Raw genomic sequence first — 26016 nt, 5'->3', positions numbered from 1 at the left:
AGACTTGGCTCTAGAGGGGTTCCCAGGTGTTCATGGGATGACCCCAGCTAGGACCCTGGGCAGTGGAGGAGAGGGTGCCTGAACTGGCCTTGTCCTGTAATCAGACTGATGACTATCTTAAATATCACCATAGAACCTTCATCCAGGGATGGATGGAGATAGAGATAGAGACTCACTTTGAAGCACTGGACTGAGCTCCCAAGGTCCAGTTGAAGAGCAGAAGGAGGGAGAATATGAGCAAGGAAGTCAGGACCTCGAGGGATTGGTCCACCCACTGAGACAGTGTCCCTGATTTAATGGGAGCTCACCAAAGCCAGCTGGACTGGGACTGAACAAGCATTGGATCAAACTGGACCCTCTGAATGTCACTGACAATTGGGGCAGACTGAGAAGCCAATGATAATGGCACTGGGATTTGTCTCTACTGCATGTAGTGGCTGTTTGGGATCCTAGCCTATTTGGATGCATATCTTCCTAAGCCTGGATGGAAGGGGGAGGGCCTGGGACTTCCCACAGGGCAGGGTACCCTGCCCTCTCTTAGGACTGGATGGAGGGGAGAGTGCGTGGGGGAGCGGGAGGGAAATGGGAGGAGGGGAGTAAGTGGAATTTTTGAATGATATTATTTATAAAGCAATAAAGAAGGGAAAAAATAAAAAAAATCATAAAGTTGGTGGGTAGGGAGATGGGGAGGATCTGGGAGAAATTGAGGGAGGGGAAATATGATCAAATATATTTTTAAAAAATCTGTAGTAATTTCCGGTTTTATTCCTCTGGCTAAGCAATACAGAGGCAATATCAGTTTTACATTTCATTTTAGTAGTTTTCTGTCGAGTCTAGTGCTTTATTGCCTCTACAAATTGGTTGCAGATTAATTTTCATTAATTCTCATTTACTAAAAAAATCTGAAGTTCTTTGTGAGATACATAGTCATTAAAAATACACATAAGCAAAAGGCAAAATTAAAACATACCACACAAAAATAAGCACTGTTAAGTTTTTTAAGATACATATAATTATATATGTACACACATAACTAGTATTTTTTATATATTTGAGTTGATATGTTTCTTTCTAATTTGATTTTTAATTGTATAATATAAAATATAATATGAAATATTTCCATGTATAAGTGTGAAACTTTCTACCTGAAAAATAAATGTGGAAAAGAGGTCAAAATCCAAAAATCCAATGAGATGCTGGTAACAACAAAGCTATCTAAAAGAAAATACTGCCAAGTAATTAGAAGTAAAGTGAAGTTCAAAAATATATTAGGAAATGCTAAGAGAAAGAAAGCAGCATCAAGACTTCCCTAACAGAGGACAAATGCTTGCAAGGCCTGAAGTTGTCAGGGTATGCAAGGCTTTGGGAAGGTCTTTGCTTCCAATGCATCACTGCAAACTTGTTGATCTTGTCTTCCCTCTTCCCTAGTCTATTCTTCTAATCACTTCTTCAGGGTTCAGAAGCCTTGTGGGAGTGTCTTCTTTGGGTTCTGGGCCAGGCTGAGCAGGCTTCCATCTGCTTCCTCCCCAACACTTCTTCAGAATCCTGTAGACTTTCTCCTACCTGCTGTGATGGTTCTTCTGAAGAATGGCCTTCACCTGCCTTTGGTGTGTTCTGGGGTGTTCCTTAATTCTCTTCACAAGGCTTCATTCTCTTCTTTGAATAAATTAATCTTGGGAATATCTGGAAATTTTTCTCTTCTTGTACCTCGATTTATATTGTGCCCAAAAGACAAAGAGTCCTGGAAGGAGCTGGGTCACTTTTCTTTAGCAGGACTGAGCTGCTTCTGAGGAACCTGGCCTGGACTATAAGGTGATCAACTATACTGTATGAAAAAAAGTTCAGTTAAAAAGCCAGAAAAGGGCCAGGTGGTGGTGGTGCACACCTTTTAATTCCAACACTCATGGGGCAGAGACAGGTGGATCTATGAGTTAGAGGATAGTCTGGCCTACAGAGGTAGCTCCATGAAAGCCAGAACTACACAGAAGAAAGAAACTGTCTCAAAAAACAAAACAAAACAAAACAAAGAAAAATCAGAAAAGGGCTACATAACTAAATGAGTTCTCACAAAATGAAATATAAACTTGCCACAGCTACTGTGAAAATCATTGTTGGTTCCTCAGGAAACTGGAATGAGAACTACCTCAAGATCCAACTATACTATTATTGGGCACATATCCAAATGACTCTACGTTTGGATAAAATCTCACTACAAGATATTTGCTCATCCATGTTCATTGTTGGCCTAATAATAATAGCCAGAAATTGGAAATGGCTTAGATGTCACTAACTGATAATGGATACTTAAAATGTGGTACATTTACACAAGAGAATGCTATTCAGCTATTAAGAAAAATGAAATCTGTAGGTAAACAGAGCTAGAAAAAGTCATTCTGAATGAGGTAATCCATATCCAGAAAAACAAATATTATGTTTTCTCTTATATGTGGATTGTAGTAAACTTTCTCATCTGGACCACCAGCCTTCAAATAATGACACAGAGACTTATTATTTACAAAAGTTTGGCTTTAGTTTAGGCTTTTCCCCAACTAGCTCTGATAACTTAATTAAGCCATATTTTTAATCTATTTCCTTCCACATGACTTTTTTTTTTTAAAAAAAACCTCTTCTTCATTTCTGTACATCTGACTTGTTACATGTCTCCTAGCATCTCCCTGGCAAAATAGGCTCACCTAGATTCCTCCTCTTTTTCCTCTCTTTCCCTGGAAATCCCACCTATCTCTCCTGCCAAACTATTGATCATTCAACTCTTTAATAAATCAATTACAGTGACACATCTTCACATAGTGTGCAAATATCCCACAACAGTGGATGTTAGTTTTTAAGCCTTAGATATGTGTGTTTCAATCAGAACAGGTACATAGATTAAACTATATAGTAACAGACAGGTGTAGAAGAACGGATCTTCCAATGATTAAGGACCAGAATACAGTGTTATAAATGGATAAAGGAGAAATTAGACTATAAAGATTAAATGGCGAGGGAAATGGAATAACAGGGTAAATGGGGGAATATGATGAGGGACAATTAACACTAAAGGCCTTTTGAAAATCTACATGTAAACCTTCTATAGTAGAAGCTTCCTAAAATATATATACATGTAAAAGGAATTTAAATGGAGTCACCATATAATGGTGGTGGTGGGGGACAATACCACAACTAGAATCTTATACCACCAAGCAAAACCTCCAGTGACATGAATGAGTTACATCTTACTTAGTCACTGATCAAAGAGACACCAAGGAAACTCCCAAACACCTCAGGATATTGCTTAGGCTATTGGCTACCCCTCACAATCTGAAGTAAGATCCTATTGCTGAAGATACCACTTACTTATGCCACTGAATGTGGAAAAATCGAGTTGGTACCCAAATAGACGCTTCACCTCTAATGACTAGCACTCATGGTACTAGAAAGTACATTGCACACTACCAGAGAATAAATGTAATCATCAATATCACCCTTCTATTAATGCTTCTACCTAAAACAGTGACCTATCTGCAAGATATACTGGTTCAACAGTGTCACACATTTTACGATGGGATTTAAGGCCCACTCCATGAGAGGGAACCAATACTTGACACTGCTAAAGTGGCCAAGATCCTACAACTAGACAAGTCATGGGCCCTAGGGAAAAACCTACTGCTGTTATTTTGCTAAAAGAACATAGCAATAAAAATGACTCCTGATAATATATTTCTATATCCATAGATCAATGCTTCACTTAATCCTCATAAGAGAAACTTCTTAAAGTACATGAGAATTAACACAGAGAACCCTGACTGCTCTTAGGACTGGAGAAGTAGGGGGAGGGGGAGTGGGGGGAGGGGGAGGGAAATTGGAGGTGGGGAGGAGAATATTTTGAATAAGGACAGATTTTGTATGATAAAATAGGATTTTTGTCCTAAGAATAAAAATTGACAGATGAGAACAAACCCATAAAATCTTAAAGCCTAGTTGCAGAAGGTATGACTAAGTTCTAGAAGGCTAACAGAGGATGGGACTTAAGGATGGTATATGTTTGGCGATTAAGAGGTAGGAATTCCTGACGGTATAATTGTATGTTCATGGTAACAAAAACTGAAAGATACATTGTCTAATCGAAATAATCATTTATGGCTTGCTAACTTTGTTAAGCTTTAACCATTTGGAGAAGCTAAGTCATAATGAAAACTACAGCAACACCTAATTATGTATGTAAATTAAAAGATCTTTTTAAATTAAATTAGATTTTATAAAAGTGCACTATAAAACAGATTTTTTAAAAGTGCTTCTCAGTTTCTCCATGGACTATATTTATTGTTTAAAGTTTATTTTGGTACTAAAACACCTTTAATTAAAAAATAGAAATTTTTAAGGGTCAAAATCATAACAGGGATAAATTACTTTAATTTATAAATGCTACTCTTATAAGAGTTACTAATTTATTGTGATTTCTTAAAACGAGCAATTTAGATATACAAGTTAATTATCAGTCACCTTATAGCAAGTGATTAAACATCTTCTTTGTGCTCAGAATTATGTTTGTATTCATGCTAAGTTCAAATGTAAATGTTGTCAAAGCTAAGCCTAAAGCAAAGATCTCAAAACAGGTTTTTTGGAGTTCATACAGTAAAGAAGTATAGACCTCAAATGTCAGTGTTGTTAGACTTGGGAAGCTTGGTCTATACCTGTACCATACAGAACAGTATTCACTTGTGCTGTTGAAATGCAGGCTAAGAAAACCCAAGTACAAGGAAATCACTGCCACAGTAGGCAGCATGAATGACAGATGGTACCCCCCCCTCCACATCTCTACTGGACCTCTTGCTTTGAGAAGGCTATGGGAGCTTGGCTACTGGGGCAACATTCTCAGAAGCTGTGGGTAGCCCTGGTGCAAGAGGACTTGGTACCCCAAGCCTGCAGCAAAGTTCTGCATGGGGGAAATTGTGGTCCCCTACCAATTACAGGAAGTCTCCAGGGTGGAGTTTCTAGAGCAACATTCCCAGGAGGCCATAGTGGCATAGTGCTTAAATTAAGGTTCCTGCTTTTTTTTTTTTTTAAAAAAAATTAACACTGGGGACTTTCTTTCAACATATTTCAACATAATATATAATGGCTGCATAGTAATACTTCACTGTCAATATCTACAAATGGCTACTGAATGTGTCTCCTAAATGTCTAGGAATGTTTTTACTTTCATCCCAGCTATATAATGACATTGGCTGTCCAACACATGGATCTTTCTCCACACTTCTGATGAATCAAATAGGATCTATCCTAGTGTGTTGATGCCACCTCTGCTAGCACCACCTTCATTTATATACAGCAGTGGCACTTCTAAACTGTCACCTCCTCTGATGACAGGATTAGAAGCTATGAAAGAGATGACAGCTAGGTCTGAGTCTGTCATGTATGTCTTAACCATGGACTTTAGAGATCCACTATCAAACACATCCTACCCCAAAAATCCTGAAAAAGAAAGTAGATGACAAAAGAAAGCAAAGGTAGTTCCATGGTCAGTCCCCAAATGATGTCATGCTCCTCACACGTTAATGGCTGAGAACTTGTTAGATGAGGTCAATAATGGTTAGAGTTTGAGGACACCATAGAATTCTAGGAATTGTGAAACAGATCAGTAGTGTACCAAAAGAGCTCACAGCTGACTGATGAAAGCCATGTAAGGAGAGCTGTGTCCTCATCAGCCTCGATGGTCCAGATAGCTGACTGCCCTGCTTTGTCACCTATCACTTGATTCACTTGAAGAGAGCATCACTGGTAAGTAAAGGATCCATCTATCTTTATTGTATACTTTGAGTAATACTGCTAAATATACATATCAGTATTTACCACCGACATTTCTCAGTATCCATAGCTATGCGTACATTTACAGTGATACAAAACTGCCACCACTGTCCATTTTCACCAAGTGAAATGCTGTCGTCATTGACTTCCATCTCCTCTTTTTTCTGTTCTAGTCCCAAACAACCACGTTTCTGTCTCTTTTGAGTTGTTAACCACTGAGACTTCCTTACTGGAATGGCACAGTGAATGACCTGTATAATAGTATTATAGTTTGGGTGTTATGTGTCCATGAAAACAGTTTGTGTGTTAAATCATTAGTTCCAAGATGGTTGTGCTATTATGGTAGGATTTGGACGCTTAAGGAGATGGTATGTAGCAGTAGGAAATAGATGCCAGGAGGTGTGATTTCAAAACCTTTACCTAATCCTCGGTTCCTTCTTTACTTCCTATCCATTATAAAGTCAGTATCCGTTGCCTCCTGTTTTCAACCCAAACACCCCAAATCAACACAGTCAAGGACTATGAACTCAAATCTCTGATACTGAGCAAAACTAAATAATTCCCTTCCTTTCATCTGTTCTCTGTGTTACATTGGTCACAGATATGGGAAACTAAGCAACACAGAGGCTTTGGACTGGTCCCTATTCATGTACGCAGTTCTCCTTGGTAGATGCCTCATGGCTCTGGTGTCTCCAGCATATTCGGGTCTCGACTTCAACCCAAGCTTCACTTGCACAGCTTTGCATATGGCTTCTCCTAGGTCTCCCAGGGCCTTCTCCCAGGGACTTCCCTGACATATGTTGCCTGCCCTCAATGGTTCTCCAAAACATTAGAGGAATAAACCACAACCCCTTCACTCATACATCCTTCATGCCTTTAAAGCCAGCACTGTGTAGATGATACTCTCAAGGTCTGTTACCAGCTTGGGATGGAACCTGGCACACTGCTCTAGCACTGAAGTAGATCTCTAGCTCCTTTTCCTTCTTTAAATCTTATAATTTCTTGCTTTTGTGTTGCAAAATGATTTTTACAATATTTATTTATTTATTTATCATTTATTTATTTATTGTTTTTTGAGAAAATTCTCTGTGTAGCCTTGGTTGTTTTGGGACTTGCTCTGTAGACCAGGCTGGTCTTCAACTCACAGAGATCCACTTGCCTCTGCCTCCCCAGTGCTGGGATTAAAGGTGTGCACCGCCACTGCCTGACTGTTAAATGACTTTTTAAACAGTAGATAATCTTACTCTTTAACCTTTTTCTGACTTTGGTTTGTTCTATTTATGCATAAAGTGATTGATGTTATTCCTATTTGGAATATCTTACAATCAAGTGCTTCAGAGATTGTGTGTGTGTGCCTTTCTGCTGATCACTTTGTAGATAGTGAGTGGGGAAGACCTGCATTGCATTTTTAGGAAAAACGAAAGAAGAAACTTCATTTATAGGCTTCCTTTTATTGAAATGAAAATGAACACAGTCATTCATTTATATAGCTTGCCTTCCTTCCTTTCTCCCTCCTCCCCTCCCTCCCTTTCTCTCTTCCTTCCTTTCTCTTAGAGATAAAGTTTCATTATGTAGCCCTGGCTTCAAACTCGTAGAGAGCCACCTGTCTCTGCTGGGATTAAAGGAGCACACTGCCAAGTTTTGTTATATTATTTTCTTTAAAAATACTTGTTTTCCCATTAGAAAAACTATTTAATAACTAAACAGTTATGTAGAAGAATTTTTTAGTGTGATTCTATGTTCCAAAAGTAAACATATAGCCCCGTAATTAAAGCTAAATTAAATATAATTATTGCCTGTCTACAGAGTCCTTGTAGCTTCAGAAGGGAAGAAAGTTTAGTTAAATATCTTTATACCTCCCAGTTTCTCTCTTATTCTAACTTTTGGCTGCTTGAGTTCTTTTATTTATATTTGTGGAAAGCTGAAATTGGATTACAGATTGCTTTATGCCCATCAGTACATTGAGTCATTATTCACTGTATAGCAACAGATTTGCTGGTGGGGAGGATACACATTTTAAAATATGAAAATAATTTTAACAACAACAACACACACAGTTTTATAAACGCTAGGCAAGTGTTCTACCACTAAGATGCATATGTCATCTTGAAAATATGATTTTTGATGTGGGAAATTAAATACTTAAAAAAGCCTTAATTATCAGTGTATTTATGAAGCCAAGTTAAAAACAAACGTGGAAAGTACAAAAAACAAATTTGCGTTTATTTAGTGGGAATAGCTAGCTGCTAATTATGTCCTCATTAAGGTAGTTCATTGCTAATGTTATCTCACATTTAGTTAAACAGTCATTGCTTTGGGAATATATAGTATGTAGCTTAGGGAATAGTTAATTGTCTAGACTTCAAAAACTACTATTTATATATTATAAAATATTACAGTACCATTTTGATTTGTCTAAATATTTTCAGAATTTGAAATAAATTTTGATTATGTTATAATTTTTTATTATTCCATTCAAAAAATTTACACTTACTCTCCTCCTCCCATCTCCCTCCCACTCCCCCACTCACCCTCTTCCCTCCTTCTCTCTCCTTAAGAGAGGGCAGGGAACTCTGCCCTGTGGGAAGTCCAAGCCCTCCCCCCATTCAGTCCTAGGAAGTTTTGCATCCAGATAGACAAATAGACTAGGGTCCCAAAAAGCCAGTACATGCAGTAGAAACAAGTCCCAGTGCCTTTATCAATGGCTTCTTTGTCAGCCCCTATTTTCAGCCACATTCAGAGAGTCTGGTTTGATAGCATGCTCATTCTGTCCCTGACCAGCTGGATTTGGTGAGCTCCCATTAGAACAGGCACACTGTCTCAGTGGGTGGGCCAACCCCTCGCAGTCCAGACTTCCTTGCTCATCTTTTCCCTCCTTCTGATCTTCAACTGAACCTTGGGGGCTCAGTCCATTGCTCTGACGAGAGACTTATGTGATAATTTTTTTTCTGTCAAAAAAAAAATAAAATAAAAAAGGAATTAGCTCACAACCAAGGCCACAGGCCCATCAAAATGGTATCAGCTCCTCAACTCCCCACTGTCAGGTTTGTATACGTTTATGTCGAGTAGGCAAAAGTATTACACTGCTCTTCTACAGTACCTAAGTTGGGGACCCAGCACCCACGCTGGGTGGTTCATAACCACCTGGACTATGGATCCAGAAAATCTGACAACTTCTTCTGGGCTCTGAATGCATCTACGTGACACGTGCACAAAGCTCACACAGACATGTAGTTACACACGAATAAATCTTTATAATACAAGTTTATAAAGATTTACTAGAGAGAGTAGTACAATTATTACTTCATTAACAAGCCTAAAGTACTGAACTCTGAGAAAGTCTGCACTTGGCTTCACTACTAGAAGGAATGGGGTGCTGCAGGATGACTAGAAAGGGAACAATAGGTCATGGTTTAGAAAACTTGAATGTTTATAAGCCTAATTTAACACCCAAGTGTGTGTGTGCGTGTGTGTGTGTGTGGGTGTGTGTGTGTATGTGTGTGTGTGTGTGTGTGTGTGTGTGTGTGTGTGTGTGTGTTCATGCCAAGGTATGCATGTGGAAGACAGAGACCGCTTGTTAGAACTGACTTTCACCATGTGGGCTCTGGAACTGAACAAAGATGGGCAGACTTTACAACACTTTTATCTACCGAGCCATCTTGTTATTCTTAACCTTCTTTAATAGATACTGCTTCCAGTTGGGATAACTTATCAAAGGTTAGAAGTGTGTTTTGATTAGGCAAGTCGTTTTGGTTTGACCAGAGATTCTTATATATCAAAGAGTTAAATCCATTTTTGTTAGAATTTCTTTGGCACACTCCAGAGAATGAGGTTATTACAGTACTGGAGACATTACAGAATTGTAAAATTGTCCCTAGGTGGCTCAAAAATTTTTCTTTTCAACTAAGAAGGAGATTAAATGATTAAAAACCTTATCTTTAAATTGACAGATGACTGGGGGAATACAGTATTGTATTTGGGAGGTTCTTTCTTTCCTTACTGTATTTACATCTCAGGAGGAAGGAGCTCCAGATAAAGAGGTAAGGACTGTGTAAGTGGCTCTAGGCATCAATAAGTAGATTGATTTTCTTACCTACCACATCTCGAATAACATATGGTTCTTCAGCAGAGAGTCAGATACCAGGAGGAGGAGCCAAGCACCTTCAGTTCTTGATGTTGACGACTTATCTTTTTCTACTATGATAACTGGGACAATCTACTCTCAACTGCTAGGTGCTTGGGTCTATGCATATTAGAATTTGCCGTGAGGAGGTTTAAGTTCATTCATGTATCCAATGGTCTGGGTATTTACACTTGAAGCCAGACTGACAATGACTTTTTTGGTCTCTTAGGTTTATCATGGGGAGCTATTGGTGAGTGGGTCTGGACAATATCACCTACAAGGACATACATAGTCATTTGGACCTCTTTATAACCTCTCTTGGCTCACTGGCCTTCCTCCAGATCTCTCTTGTTGAACAATAAGAATGCAGTGTACAACAGCTGAGCCTGAAGGGTCTGACATTCTATCTATTGTTTCTGTAATTTTCTACAGATGTCGAGAGTTGTCTAGATAATGAAATTCTGAGCTAACAGGGCTTGTGCTTCAGCAATGAGCTATTCAGATTAGTGAATTTTCTGAAAGTTTCAATTAGCCTTTGGAGAAATTAGGCAGTATATTCTTCCTTTTTTTGAGTGACTGCCCAGATTTTGTCATAGTTAGAATGTTTCTGAACACAAGTTTCATTCCAGAAATAAAGCTTTCTAATATTATCCTCTGACTATGATTTTCTGTTGGAGTTTTGTGATGCCAATCTGTAGATAACTAATCTGGAAGAGCCTAGGCACAGGGCTAATGGGTATTAGAATTTTAAGCAAATGCATAACTCCCCATGGTGCTATAGTATGAATGTGCTCAAGCTCATGGTGGTATTCCCTCTCTTCATTTTTGACACTTTGACTCACCTACCCTTTTAGTTGAGCTAGGGGAAATTGTCCATAAGGAACTTCTTACACCATCACTCCTACCCACCATGTGGCTTCTTCTATCCATCTTTTCTGCTCTTTTAACATGTGTTGACACACATAGTTGTTGGATTTTTACTCTTTGAATTTTTGGGGGGCCCAACACCCAGTTCCCAAATCATGACACAGAGGCTTATTCTTGTTTATGAATGCCTGGCCTTAACTTGACTTGTTTCTAGCCAGCTTTTCTTAAATTATCCCATCTACCTTTTGCCTGTGGGCTTTTTCCTTTTCTTCTGTAATCTTTCTGTCACCCTTACTTTGTGACTGGATAAGTGGTTGCCCCCTTCTTTTCTAGCTCCTTGATCTCTCTCTTCCTCCCAGATTTCTCCTTCTATTTATTCTCTCTTCCTGACTATTTCTCCTTCCTCACTATTGGCAGCTCAGCTCTTTATTATACCATCAGGTGTTTTAGGCAGGCAAAGTTACATAGCTTCACAGAGTTAAACAAATGCAACATAAAAGAATGCAGTAATTTTTGCATCATTAAACAAACATTTCACAGCATAAATAAATATAACACATCTTAAAATAATATTCTACAAAAGAGACATATTTCCATGTTGGCTCATAAAGAGACTGTCTTTGGTAGCTGACCCATAGCAGTCATGCAAGAAGTGCAATCTATGGAACAAACAAAGATTATTACAAGGTAAAACCATATTGTGCATAAATGTTGCTCCTTGAGCAATGATATTGGAGATGCCTTCAAACTTTTGTTTCAAGACATTACATTCTACTCATTCTGTAGATAGTTGACTTCAGGGAACTGAATTCCCCGTGTCCCATCCTGCAGTACATTTTTGAAATTTCTTCTGGGGCACCAGGAAAGACATGCTTAGAAAATACCTGAAAATAAAACCCATGAATATATATAGATCAGTGGCAGAGTATTTTTCTAGTACACACAAGTCTCTGGGTTCTATACATGCCTCAAATAACAACAAAGGAGTAATATAACCCCCCCCCCCAGAGCCAAGCATAGTGGTACATGACCATAATCCCAATACTTAGGAAACTGAAGCAGGTTAACTTTCCTTGAGTGTGACATCACTCAAGGCTAAACAGGAATTTCAAGGAAAGTCTTGTGTACACAGAGAAAGTCTTTCCCAAACAAACAAGCAAACAAACAAGCATAAAACTACAAAACATTGATAGAATTTTAACCTAAAATATAAAAAGAAAAAAATCATGAGTAAGTCCAGCAGTCAGACATATTTTGCTTTGTATCTTTCTTATTTATTTTGTGATAGGAATAAATAAATAAATAAATAAAACAATTATCCCTGTATTTTAGATTCACCTCCTGTTGGCTGTTTTACTTGGTTAATAATTTGTCTATTTTGACATGAGGTAATATTTCAGTGAATAAGTTTGCTTCAAGTTAGTATATTCTAAATATTAAGCTATATGCATTACCAGATTTAGTTAAATCTTGTACTTTCAAACTATGTATTGTTTGATTGGTATTTGTATATTGGTTTTGAGACAGAGTTTCATTATATAATCCTGCATAGCCTGCAACTCAGTATGTAGATTGTTTGCCTTGAACTTTACCATTCTGCTTCTTGTCTCCTAAGTGCTAAGATTGTATTTATGAGCTATATAGATTGTTAAGCTTTCAATGATGTGTTTTTACTATTTTCTTAAAGTATGCTAATAAAAAATATCGAAAGCCACCGAGCATCCAGGAATTATTTAAATACTATAAGTTGGTGCTGGGGTGTAGGAAAAAAAAAAGCACTAGGCTTCATCCCTACCACCACCAAAACAAAACCAAATGTAACAAACTAAAATACCCCTGATCTAAGATGTCCTCATAGACTATCTCCTGCATGGTTCCCATTTTTCAAAATAACCATAATTATGCTAAGATATTTGGCAATCCTTAGTTGATTCAACTATAAAACAGCAGTAAAATGATGATGTAGTATATATTTTTAAGAGCGGTGGCAGCATGGGTGTTTGCTCTGTGATTGTTTCTTTAGCTTTGTTCTTAGATTTTATGTTCATTCAGTGTATGAGATATATCACAGCACTAATAATTTTTAAAAAGAAACTCAAAATTTCTCCGTTCCTGTTAAAATTTATCTTGATGACATATAGAGTTGCTGTTTATTTTACAACCATGAATTTATTATACAAACCACTTTATATCATGCTGTTTATATTTACTTTATTGCAAATATCTTCCTTTGAGTTACCTATAATCATAGTTGCAATGGCTATAATCAGAAAGAATAAAAACAACTAGGCATGGTACTTCATGCCTGTAATTTTAGCACTCAGAATAGTAAGGCAGGAAGATTGTGAGTTCTTGGCCAGACTAGATTCCAAAAGGAGGTCCAAACTAGGATGAGGAAGCTACACAAGAAGACTATGTATGGAAAAAGCTCTGATAGAGTAGTACAAGGCTACATTTCTAACTACTCAAGAGACCAAAGCCTCATTTGAGGCCAATCTGAGTTACATAGTGATTTGTAGGCCATCCTGGGCAACTTGGTGAGGATCTGTCTCCAAGAGAAATGTTTAAAATAGTCAATGTAAAAAAAAGTCACAAAGAAGCTGGAGCTTCATATCTTAAAGCCAACAGTGCAAAAATGATTCAACTGCTTTATGAAACAGTTTAGTTATTTCTAAAAACTAATGGACTACACATGGTGTGATCTTATCCCAATTTAACTCCTCAGGATCTACCCAAGAGAAATGAGAGTATATATCAACACAAAATTTTATGTATACCTTTTCATGTTATGTAAAGCTTAGAACTAATACAAATGCCTAAAATTTATTGATGAATGGGCAAACTGTTGAGATCCATGCCCTGATACACTAGTTAGAATAAAAGAGAAAGAATTTCTCACATATGCTGCAATATGGTTAGACTATGAAAACATTATTTTAGTAGTGGGATGTAGTGGCTCATGCTTCTAATCTTAGCATTTGGCAGGAAAGAGGCAGAAGAATTGTCATGATTTCAAGGCCAGCATGAGAACATTGTTCCAGGCCAGACCTAGATACAGTCATACCCAGTATAAAAAAACAAAACAAAACCTTATACTAGCTGTAAAGTGCTAAGCCCAAAATACCATATGTTGTACATAATACTTGACTTGTATAATTAGTGTTAACACACACACACACACACACACACACACACACACATACACCTCCATGGTTTAGAAGTAGCATGAATTACTTATGTAATTATAAGATATAAAGTAGTTTTCCATTTTTCAGTACAGCAAATGGTGCTGTGATGGCCATCTTTATGACTTGATGTTTGTGGCCATCTTAAGATATATTACAGAGTCATAGTAATAAATGAAGTACAATACTGGCACAAATAGACATGTAGACCAATGGAGCAAAATTGAAGACCCAAATATGAGTACACCTAACTTCTGACATTTAAAATTTGACAGAGATGCCCAAAATCTTAAGCTGGAAAGAAGAAAGTATCTTGAACAAATGTTTCTGGGGAAACTGGATGTCCACATGCAGAATACTGAAATTAGACATGTATCTATCACCGTACACAAAAACTAACTTCAAATGGATCAAAGATACAAACCTGAAACCTGAAACCCTAAAATTGTTAGAAGAAAACACAGAGAGTACCTTCATAATTTCTGTGTAGGAAAGGACTTTTTGAATAGGATTTCATTTGCCCAATAAGACCAACAATTGACACGTGCGACCTCATAAAGCCAAAAAATTTCTGCACAGCTGAAGAAAAAAATAAATTGAGTGGTGAGGAAGCTTATAGAATGGGGAGAGAATCTTTTCTAGCTATAGATATGACGAAGATTAATATCCAAAAATTAAAAGGTTTCAAAAACCAAAGAGCCAGGAAAACAAATGACATAATTAAACCATGGGCTATAGATCTGAACAGAATATTCTCAAATGAAGAAACTAAAAAGGATAAAAATATTTTTTAAGTGTTCATCATCCTTAGCAATCAGAGATATGTAAATTTAAACTGTTTTGAGATTTCTGTCTTACACACTCAGAGTAATTAAGATCAAGAAAGCAACTGAAAACAAATGCTGGGGGGTGTGAGGGAAAGGGGAACATTCATTCACTGTTGGCGAGACTGCAAACTGGTACAGCCACTGTTGAAATCAGTGTGGAGAATTTTTTAAAAGCTATAAGTAAATTTATCATGTGATACTGCAGCAGCACTCCTTGGCATATGTCCAAAGTTCTTGACGTCCTATTCCACAGATACTTGCTCAACCATGTTCTTTGTTGCTCTATTTACAATAAGTAGGAAATGGAAACAACCTCAATGCCCTTAAACTGATAAATACTTAATGAGATATGCTACACATCTCTAATTAACCAATTTCATTTTAAGAGTGTTGATGTGCCCTTGCTATCACCTGATCTATGCATGGCAGTGACTTTTCTAATAGTTCACTACCTCCAATGACAGGTATTAGAAATTATGCCTTAAAGAAAAGGATGGCAAACAGGTTTGAACCAGTCAAGTGGGTCTTAACCACGAGCAGGACAGCCTACTAAATAAATGTATGTTGTTTAAATCTTATTTAGCTGTTTTAATTAAATATTGTGGCACAATAGTCTAAAGGGTGATAATTAATTATATCAAAGCCTTGGGCATTATTTTCCTGAGCATGTATCTTTTTTTTTCCTTTCTTTGTTATTATTTAGTTTTTTGAGACAGGATTTCTCTGTGTAGCTCTGGCTGTCCTGGAACTTATTCTGTAGACCAGGCTGGCCCAGAACTCACAAAGACCCACCTGCCTCTGCCTCCTGAGAGCTGGGATTAAAGGCATGTGTTACCACTATCCAGCTGTTTTTCTTTTCTTTTCTTTTCTTTCTTTTTTTTTTGTACCTGAGCATGTTTCTATGCAGAAGTCTTCAAGAAGACATGAATAAGGATCCTCAGAACATCATTGTTTGTGACACTGGCATGCCCAGCAAATGTAGGTGTCCTGTAAAAGGGAAGGGGATGAATAACAAAGGTTGGTATGTACATTCTAAAGAGATATTGTGAATCCTTTAGTAGTAACGAGCATAGAAATCAGATGGTAACATTAGTATAATGACAAATTATATTACAAGTCAACACATCTAATCAAGTAGTGATACATATTTCACAAAAATACAAATACAAAACAATATATGATTCAAAAGCATCTGAATAGACATATTATTGGGAAGGAATTGTGTGCGAGAAATCTCTCTCTCTCTCTCACTCTCTCTCTCTGTCTCTCTTTAAGACACACACACACACAAAATAAAAAACTCTAAAATTAGTAAAAACAATGAAACCTGTGTTCTCCTACTGATTGAAAATGAACATACAGTTGTCCACATGAATTCCAAAGGATTTCAGTCTCTGTTGATAAGTCAAAGGGCTGCCAGAAAAATCCTCTAAACATTTTGAACTCAGGAGACACTGGGAGGAATTTGGGGAGAGATTTAATAAGAATACATCATATGCTTATATGAAAATTTCCAACCATAAACAAAAACATATTCTAGTAAAAATCAGTCTTCTTTAAAGAGAAATTTAATAGATAGGGGAATTCTTTTCCATAAACCTGGTTCTCTTTGTTTTGTGTGTGATTCACCTACCAACGAGTCTTAAATATGGTCTAATAAGTTTTGGAACCATTTGCAGAATAATATCCAAACACTAGCAAAAGGATAGCAAAAAGAAAAACCAGAATGAACTACTGAGAAGGGATTTAATGGTGCAGAGTTTGGAGAAGGGGGTTTTCTGTCACATCTTTCACGATAATTAGGATTAACTACATAAAGAAAGGAACTTGGAAAATAGATCATGGAGCAGCCTAGCAAGAGCCTCCTGTGTCCTGACAGACTCTTTCCTTTACCAACATGGTCCTCCTCCATCCAAGGTATCAATGTGGTACTTCCTCATTTCTCAGGTACATCCTGGTTTCTCTAGAAGCCACCCTTCAACCCTGTGTCCAGAGAGGTCAGAGGCAGTGCTGTGTGAAGTCAGACAGGTTCATACTGGCTGGCAAGTTGAGCTGACCAAATAGAGTTGAAGGATGTGGCCCTGAGTTGTTTTGTGGGCTAGATCAGTAGGGTGCTGAGAGTTCTGGCTCAGACCTCTCCTAGGCTCCATTATGTAGGTAAGTGAGAAGCCAATGGAGCCTAGTGAAGATGTACAAGCTTTGACATCAAAGGACCAGCAGGAGAGTGCCCTGACTTCCTGTCAAGCCTTCCCCCATGCAGGTGGCAAAGCCACAGGCCCGCCACTGTCACAAAGATATATGAAGGGGGAGAGGACTAGAGCTAGGTACCCTTTCGTTTTCCTTCCCATGGGACTCTTGTCTTTCCCTGGCCTGGCATGAACTTCCTCCTCAACCCACATCTTGTCCTCATAATGCCCCCTTCACATGTTTACCATCCCCTCTGTGTGAGAGGATGTCCTCACTCTGCCATCCTTGCAGGAGCAAAAGAGAAAAGAAGACCCTAGTGGTGTAGGAAGCTAAGGCAAAGGACTTCTGGGAAGACACTGGAAACTCCTGCGAGAGATCAGCAAAAGGTCCCACTTGAGTATGACCATCTGCAACCTGGAGGTGTGTAAGAATGATCCTGAGCAAGAAGATGGGAACTTACAGCCCCAGAGTCTATACTAGAGACCTGGCCAGATAGGAGACTCAGCATGCAGGGTCAAGACTTCCTTACTCTGTAGAGGTCTTACTACTAAGTCATACCCAGTCATGGAAATTGATAGTTACCACAGAGTCCTCTTTTGGTATTGTAAATAAAAGCAATCTTATAAGACCAGATGAGTTTCCCAGTGACCTGTGGTGGGATCTCGTGGGTACGGGTGAGTAGATGGTCTGGTAAGATGGGCAGACTGGTTCCTACATGTTTGGGAACCTGATAACAGGTCTACCTGTAAGCTGATGCTGAGGGATCCGCACTGATGGCACCATCGTAGAAGATAAATTTGCTCCTGATGTTTAATTTCTTCATGAGACAGGATGTGGATGTAGAAAGAGCTGGTGTTTCCCTGTGTATTTGGCTTGGACCAGGGTTGGGGGAATGGTTTCAGGATGCAGCTATGAGATACTACATTATGTGAGGGTTTTGGCCAGCAGTAGCAGCTTCAGCATTGGACATACAGGACCTATACTTCCTCGCAGTGTTTGTTACATCCCACTTGTGACATAGACTAGTTAAAGGGCTCAGGAGAGCTAAAGATTTCACCTTACTGAAATAAACCAGCAACATTCCAGGAAAATGGCGATTTCAAGCCACAGTAAGTACAGCAATGATTATGCTAATCCTTTTAGGATTTGGTGGTTGGCAGCACAGTGTGTATTGTCTGCTTGAAGTGCAATTCATAAAGCTGGGGACAATGTCTACACAGAGTTTCCAAAGTATACAAGTATGCTACCAAATATCCCCACTTTGTATATTTACCAATGTTTCTTATCTTTCAAAGCAGATGAAAAATCTTCTGATAAGGGCCTGTTTGCTGTTTTGTGACATTAATGGGGGCATCAAAGCACAAACATTACAGGAGGGGTGGAGAGGAAATGAGAAAGTAAGGATAGAGTTGCCAGTGGAAGAGGAATCTAGTGTGTTACAGTTTCTGTTGCTGGGATACAATACCATGACTAATAAAGAACTTGGGGAGGAAAGATTTCATGTCGGCTTATAGTTCCACAGCATAGTACATTGCTCAGGGAAGTCAGGGCAGGAACTCAAACAGGGCAGTAACCTGGAGCCAGGAGCTGATGCAGAATACATAGAAGAGTGCTCTTTGCTGGCTTACTCCTGCCTGCCTGCTCAGCCCATTTTCTTATAGCATCCTGGACCACTATCCCAGAGATAGAAACCCCTACAATGGGCTGGGTCCCCCCACACCAATCCCTAATTAAGAAAATATATTACAGTTTTGATTAGAGACCAATCGTGTGAATGAATTTTCTCAATCGAGAGTCCTTATTTCCTCAGGCTCTTTGCCTTCTGTTGGTTTGAATTGTTTGTAATTTTTATTTTATATTTTATTTTTGATACTTTTTTTAAAAAAGTGAAATAATGGCTGTCAGAAAACAGCAACTGAGGCAAAAGTTAACAATGGAACATTTAGTTGTATCTTTACATGCTGGGAGAGGCAAAAATCAATATTCTCCAATAGAGTAACACTGGATATATCAACCCCTCCAGGACAGGATCATGCTCAGGAGTAGACGACCAACATATAATTTGATTCTATAGCTTTTTAATATGTGTGTGTGCCTTTATTTGCTTAAAGTTTGGTGGGTTTTTTTTGAGGTCTATTTCTTTTCTTGGTTTTGGGTAGTTTCTGATGTCATATTGGTTTTTATTTCTATTCTTGTTCTGTTTTTTTTTTAAATAACCTAATTTTGGATGGGTATGGAGGGAGAAAGGATCTGGTAGGACTTGGTAGAAGGGAAGAATATAATAAAAATATACTTAAATTTAAAAATTGTTTTAAATAACGAAAAGGTAAAAAGTAATGTATATTGTGAAACCCTAAAAAGAAGTAAATCCTTCTTTCCAAATGACTCTAACTTGTATTAACTATACTTAAACTAGCCAGCCCAATTTGATCTCTTCTCACATTAATCTGAAATCACAGCACTCTTGAACAACAACCCTTATTTATTATTTTTCCCACACTTGTATGCTGATATTAATATTAAATTATGAAATATAGTATAGCTTTAGACATGAGACAGTCTTCAAAATATCAACTCTTTAAAAGTTCAGTCTCTTTAAAACACCCAAAGTGTCTTTCAAAATTTAAAGTTTCTCTAAAATACAAAAATGTCTCTAAAAGATTTAAAGTCTTTCAGCTGTGGGCTCCTTATACAAAAGTGACAACAACAACTAAATCAAAAACAACTATCTTATTCTGTGGGGGATAACAAGGGCACAACCAGATCAAATCAAGTCTTTTGAGCTCCTCCAAAGGGCTTGGGATGCTACTGACTGTTCTCTGAAGCACACAGCTTGTCTCTAAGCCTCAGACCGGCCTCATTCCACACCCACTGTTGTCATCAGTGGCCACCTGTTGGTGCTGGCATCTCCAAATGATGGGGTCTGCTGCTGCAACTTGTCTGCACTTTAATAGCCTCTCCCAACTTACTCATAAAGGGTCTTCATCCCTATCACAGAGAGCCAGAACTCAGCTACTCTCCATGACTCCATTGTACCTTCAAAGCCAGTCCCACCAGGGTGATTCTTACATTGCCAACTATAGCTGCCAGCATGAGATTCAGCCTCAGCTTCCACTGAACTACAACTTCTATATACTGACCATGAGCAAATACTCCAAGATTTATGGTCCTCAGTGATGCTGGTCTCTTCTTAGTTACTGGTAACTTCTTAGCTCCCACTGGTTAGCATCAATTGTCTCAGCAAAGCAAAGGTTTCACTTTAGTGGCTCTGGTCTCTTTTTAAATACAGTCAGTTCTTCAACTGCAGCAGACCATGACCATAGATTTGTAATTGAAACTATCATTTGAACAGTCCTGCTATATTTTTTGAGGGACTCTCAAACGTCCCTCTGAAATAGCACAAGCTAGGTCTCCACCATCTTCAGTCTTCAATACTCAGAGCATTATCTCTTAAGTTCTCACATTAGCTCATTAAGCTCTAAACCTTCAGTGGTTTTTCTAGGCAAAGGTTCAAAGTCCTTTAATAATCCTCCCAAAACACATGGTCAGGTCTGTCCAGAAATATCCAACTCCAGGTCCCAATTTCAGTCTTAGTTATGGTTTCTATTGTTATTATAAAATACCTTGAGTATAAACAAATTGGCAAAGAAAAGGTTTATTTCAGCTTAAAGTTCCACAGTACAGTATATTGCTGGAGTACTTCGGAGCAGGAACTCAAACCATGCATTAACTTGGAGGCAGGAATGAAGCAGAGGCCTCAATGGACGAGTGCTGCTCACTGGCTTGCTCTTTCCTGGCCTGCTCAACTTGCTCTTCAACACACCCAGAGCCACTTCCCAGTGGTGGCAACATCTACATTTGGTTGGGTCCTCCCACATCAATCACTAAGTAAGACAGTATACTAAAGTCATGCCTACATACAATCATATGCAGGCATTTAATTAGTTGAGTATCCCTCTGCCTATATGACTCTAGCTTGTTTCAAGTTGACCTAAAGCTGGCCACAACAGCTAGTTAGCAAGGAGTACTTAAGACACGTCTTTTAGAGCCAATGTGTTCTCATGGAAAGTAATTTCCTGGGAGACAGCAAACCATAGTAATAGTTCCCTGTGTGGTCATTTTAGACCATCATGACATGCATCATGCCAGTTACTTCTCATCTTCCATGCTCTGGATCTTCACAGAAACATTGCCTCACTTGCCCTCAATCCTTATCTCAATAAATTATCTAGGGTTTCTTAACAAGGGGATCTGAAGTGTGGTCATTTCTTCTCAATAGTGCTTTTCTGTTATTTGAAAGTTATATACATTAATACAAAGTGTACTAATCACATCTCCTCATCACTGCCCTCTATCAACTTCCCTTAGTGACCCCCACCTAGGGCACTCTCTTCTAACACTTTGTCTTCTCTTTATGCATTTTTATTTTTGTTTCTGTTATTAATAATCCCTTCAATCCAATTAATGACACCCATACGCACATGGGTATGTGGCTATCCCTAGAGCCATGAGCTTCCTACCAGTGGTCACATGCCAAAAGGATAGTGATTTTACTGTCCTCAGCAGCCATCAACTGCCAATAGTCCCTCGGATTTGGATGCTGTCTAAGGTCCCCTTATCCAAGACACGCTGGACTTCTCACTCACTCGATCTTGTCCATATTTTTCACATGTAACCACAGATTCCGTGAGTTGATGAATGCAGCAGACTCTTCATAGCCAGAAGTCTGCATTCATTGGCTCTTGAATTCTTCCTGACCATCTTGCTCAAAGTTCTCAAAGCTCTGTGAGGTTGGTTTTTTTTTCTTTCTTTTTCTATTTAGGTCTTACCTCTTAGAAGAATTTTCTTTTTGTCTCCAACAATTTTCTAATTTCTAATAGAATCATGACCATATTTGTCTTCATTGGGGTTTCTATTGCCGTACCAATACACCAAGACCTAAAGCAAATTGGGGAGAAATGGGTTTATTTGACTTACACTTCCATATTGCTATGCAATATTGAAGGAAGTCAGGGTAGGAACTGAAACAGGATGCAGGAGTAGATGCAGATGCCATAGAGAGATGCTGTTTACTGGATTGCTTCCACTGGCTTGCCCACCCTGCTTTCTAATAGAACTCAGGACCACTAGTCCAGGGCTGGCCCCACCTACAATGGACTGGGCCTTTCCCCATTGATCAGTAATTGAGAAAATGCCTTACAAGGGAAGGTTTCATGGAAGCATTTCCTGAACTGTGGCTCCTTCCACTCTGGTGTGTTTAGCTTGTGCCACATTGACACACAAAATCAGCCAGTACAATGTGTTAAGTTCATCTGTGCTTTGACAGTTAGTATATTAGAAGAGAATTATTGTAGCGAACTTCCAGATATTCAGTTAGCAAACTATGTCATCTATTGCACTTCTCTTTTGAAAGTATTTCCTTAAGCTTCAGGAAAAACTTTTAAATGCACAGAAATGAAGCCGCTCTGGGCTTCCTGGTCTCACACTCATAGTGATTCACCTGCCTCTGCCTCTTGAGTGCTGGGATTAAAGGAATGTGTCACCATACCCAGCTGATGAATTATTTTCATTTTTTTTAATATGGGTTCTGAGGAATCAAACTCAGGTCTTCATGCTTGTAATGAATCAACTGAGTCACCTGTCCAGCCCCACTTTTCTCTTTCAAAAACAATTCTTTGAGAAATTAGTTTCAGTATACTTCCTGAAGGAAATAAAACCAGTGTTAGAAAATGCACAGTAAAGCTATTTGGAAAGGCTGGTCAATTGTTATAAATTTTCCTGTAGACACTGCTGCCTGCTTGGTGGCCAACCCTGGTTGGAAGACCACTCCTCACTGTCCTGCTCCTCCTCAATTTTCTGAAGGAAGTTGGCTGAGTCAGTGCTGGACCATTACTACCCTTGCAGTATACTGGCACCTTGCAGTAGGAAGAGGTCTTTGACCCTTCTGCGGGCCTTTTAAATTTTTTTTAAACTACCTATTTTTAGTTTACATATCAATCCTAGTTCCTCTCCCTCCCCTCCTCCTGCTTCCCCCTCCTTCCCACCCCCCACCCCCATCTATTCTTCAGAGAGGATGAGGCCTTCTATGGGGAGTCAACAAAGTCTGTCACATCACATTGAGGCAGGACCAAGGCCCTCCCTCTTGTATCTAGGCTGAACAAGGTATCCCTCCATAGGGAATGGGCTCCAAAAGTCATTTCATGCAGTAGGGATAAAGCCGGGCAGTGGTGGTGGTGCATGCCTTTAATCCTAACTTAAGAAGCAGAGGCAGGAGGATTTCTGTTAGCTCAAGGTCAGACTGGTCTAAAGAGCGATTTCTAGGACTGGCTCCATAGCTATTGAGAAACCCTGCCTTGAACCCCCACCCCCTGAAAAATTCTGGTCCTACTACCAGTGACCCCACCAACTGACGAAACTACACAACTGCCTCCCGCATTTAGAGGGCCTAGCTCAGTCTCCTCTGCAGGTTCCTCAGCTGTCAGTCTAGAGTCAGTGAGCTCCTTTTAGCTCAGGTCAGCTGTTTCTGTGGGTTTCCCCATCATGGTCCTTAACCCTTAGCTCATATTATTACTCCTTCCTCTCTTTGACTGAACTCCTGGTGTTTGGCCCAGTGCTTAGCTGTGTGTCTCTGCATCTGCTTCCATCAGTTACTGAATGAAGGTTCTATGGTGACAATTAAGGTAGTCATCAATCTGATTACAGGGGAAGTGAGATCATATGGAGGATTGTAACAAATACCATAAAGACATATGTATCTTAAAGCTGATGGGTTGTCTAAGTCGTGATGAGAATTGCGACCCGCACCTCATTTCCTACAGATGTCTTGTCCTGAGACCTTGCCCCAGCCATACCCAGGGCTTTCCCTCCTACCCTGTGAAACAAAAATTCAAGGGGACATTTTTGTTGGATCAGTTCTGACCCTCCAGTGTCTGCTTATCAGGGGACTGTTCATTCCACTCTCAGTGTTGTAGAATCCAATGTTCCTCTGTTATTATCTACCCACCCTTTCCTTCCTTCTTCCCTTTTCCACAATCAGAGACTGAGAGTGACATACACATTTTCACATCTGTTTACTTTTATTGGCACAACCATGAACTTGGCCTTGTGTTAAAATGTGCCTTTCACATCACTGACCATGACTCAGCTGCCAGACCTATGCATTGGTGTTTTGTGGGTCTTCATCTGTGCTTTGAGTCTTGGAGCTGGTCAGGTCCTCAACACAAACATGGGAGCTGTCTAAGCCCGGTTGACTCTGCTCAGGTGCGTTTGGGTTGTCATCATTCTCACCCATTTCTTCACGAATCAGTAATGCCAATGCTGTTTCGCTAGGTTTCTTTGGAATTCTCATTTGGATGGCTTTCATAGAAGCCTTTCTCCTAGTAGTTCTTCGCACGGGTTGTTTCTTCTTCATGATGATCTGAAAGGATCACACACTAAGGTCACAGGGCACTGCTTTGGGAAAAGATAGGTATACATGTGGAGGGGGATTTATGAGAAGGGGCAGAGGTAGAGGAGGAGTTTATAGGGGGCCAGAGAAAGTTCTAGGGGTGGTAATAGCTTCAGAAAGGAGGGAATAAGCTTAGGTTCTCTCACCTTCAGAATCTGATGACAATAACAGCAACACTCGGTCTTCTGCATGGAGCTGTGCTTGGGATTCTGGGCAGTCTTATGCCGCTTCTTCTTCATCTTGGCACCTTCTCTAGGCTCTGGAGGTTTCCTGCCCACCTTTGCCATGCTAGACTTTCTAGCAGACTGGCCCAGAGCTCTGAGTACCCTGCTTATCTCCCCTGCAGAACAATGGAGGGCCACACCCTTCAGCCCTGATTGGTCAGCAAAGTCTGCCCTAGCCAATGACAGCTAAGGTGGTGTTGAGACTATGTCACAATGCCCCACCTCAGACACCTTTGGGGATGAAGGGAATCCGTGGCAGGGTGCCTGAACATCCCAGATATGACTTACACCCTGGAAAAGGGGAAAACATGCTAGAACTACAATGTCTGGTTGGAAATTGGCAGCTTTACGGAAACTTCTGCAAGAGAAATTTCTTATGCTTCCTCCCTTCTTCATATACCCAAGTTAGACTGTAGTGAACTCAGAGAGTTTGCTACTTCAAACCTGTACTTTTAGTTGCATTGACTTTCCCTTCATCTTCTGATCATATTTTAGATATTATACTTAATTACTGTATAAATTAATAGGACCCTATTAAGAGTGCATCAATATGGGTAACATCCTGTAAGCAACAACAGTAAAAGCATGTGTTCCATAAAGACATGCCCTTACCACCACAACAGAAGAAAACATGTGCCCTGTGAATAGACATCACCTTACCTATTTGGCATCTAAGACTGCCTATTTTTTGATTCCTGGTTTAAAATAGATGTTACTTTTCTACCAGTTTTTTTCTCTTACAGACAGGAAACGGGATAAACCGCCCTCTATTGACAGTTATATGTTTATTTACTTTCATTATTGAAATCTATCACACTATTTTTCATTTTATGATATTCTGTCCCTCCTATTTTATTAATTTTTTCCCTTTTACTAGCACCATTTGCCTCCCTCCTCATTAGGTAACCTTGACTAATATATTTGAATCAGGTCCTCATATATATTTTTGTTCTTGTGAAATATATTTGTGTTCAAGTGTAGTACAATGGACTACGGGAGTCTGTGCTCTGCTATCTTTACTTCACTGCTTCTAGCAGTGTAAGATACTTTATGAGAATGCACACACCAACTTTAGCTGACTCATTCCCATCCTCTTTCGAGGGAAACCTATGTTTGTTCAATATCCCATGCCAGAAATATTACTGTTCATTTCATTGTTATTTTTGTCCCTTGTGGACTTTTTACAATATATATGTGATCAAGAAGCAACTGTCTTAGTCTTAGATTGATGCAGTTGTCTCATTTCAGCGTCCTGTAACAGTTAAACTATGGCTTTTCTACAACACATCTTTATTGCTTACCACTCTTAAAATACAGCTGATGTTGAAGTAGTTACAATCAACTTGTAGTT

At 39.1% G+C, this 26016-nt stretch overlaps 1 protein-coding gene and 1 pseudogene across 1 annotated transcript; both read right to left on the bottom strand.

Annotated features, from left to right (window-relative positions):
- Positions 1 to 1278: 1278 nt before the first annotated feature.
- Positions 1279 to 1650, bottom strand: LOC125405213 (transcription elongation factor A protein-like 8; annotated as a pseudogene).
- Positions 1651 to 24051: 22401 nt separating this feature from the next.
- Positions 24052 to 24764, bottom strand: LOC146889061 (uncharacterized). Its single transcript, XM_085684916.2, has 2 exons — positions 24588 to 24764; positions 24052 to 24411 (listed from the first exon to the last, which is right to left on the bottom strand). The coding sequence occupies exons 1-2, from the start codon at positions 24726 to 24728 to the stop codon at positions 24148 to 24150; spliced, it is 405 nt and encodes a 134-aa protein (XP_085541042.1). The 5' UTR covers positions 24729 to 24764; the 3' UTR covers positions 24052 to 24147.
- Between the last annotated feature and the right edge of the window lie 1252 nt (positions 24765 to 26016).

This window comes from Myodes glareolus, chromosome X (genome assembly GCF_982192425.1).
Source record: "Myodes glareolus chromosome X, mMyoGla1.1, whole genome shotgun sequence".
NCBI classification, from domain to species: Eukaryota; Metazoa; Chordata; class Mammalia; order Rodentia; family Cricetidae; genus Myodes; species Myodes glareolus.
Note: the sequence above shows the minus strand (reverse complement) of the source record. Positions and strands in the feature narration are given on the sequence as shown.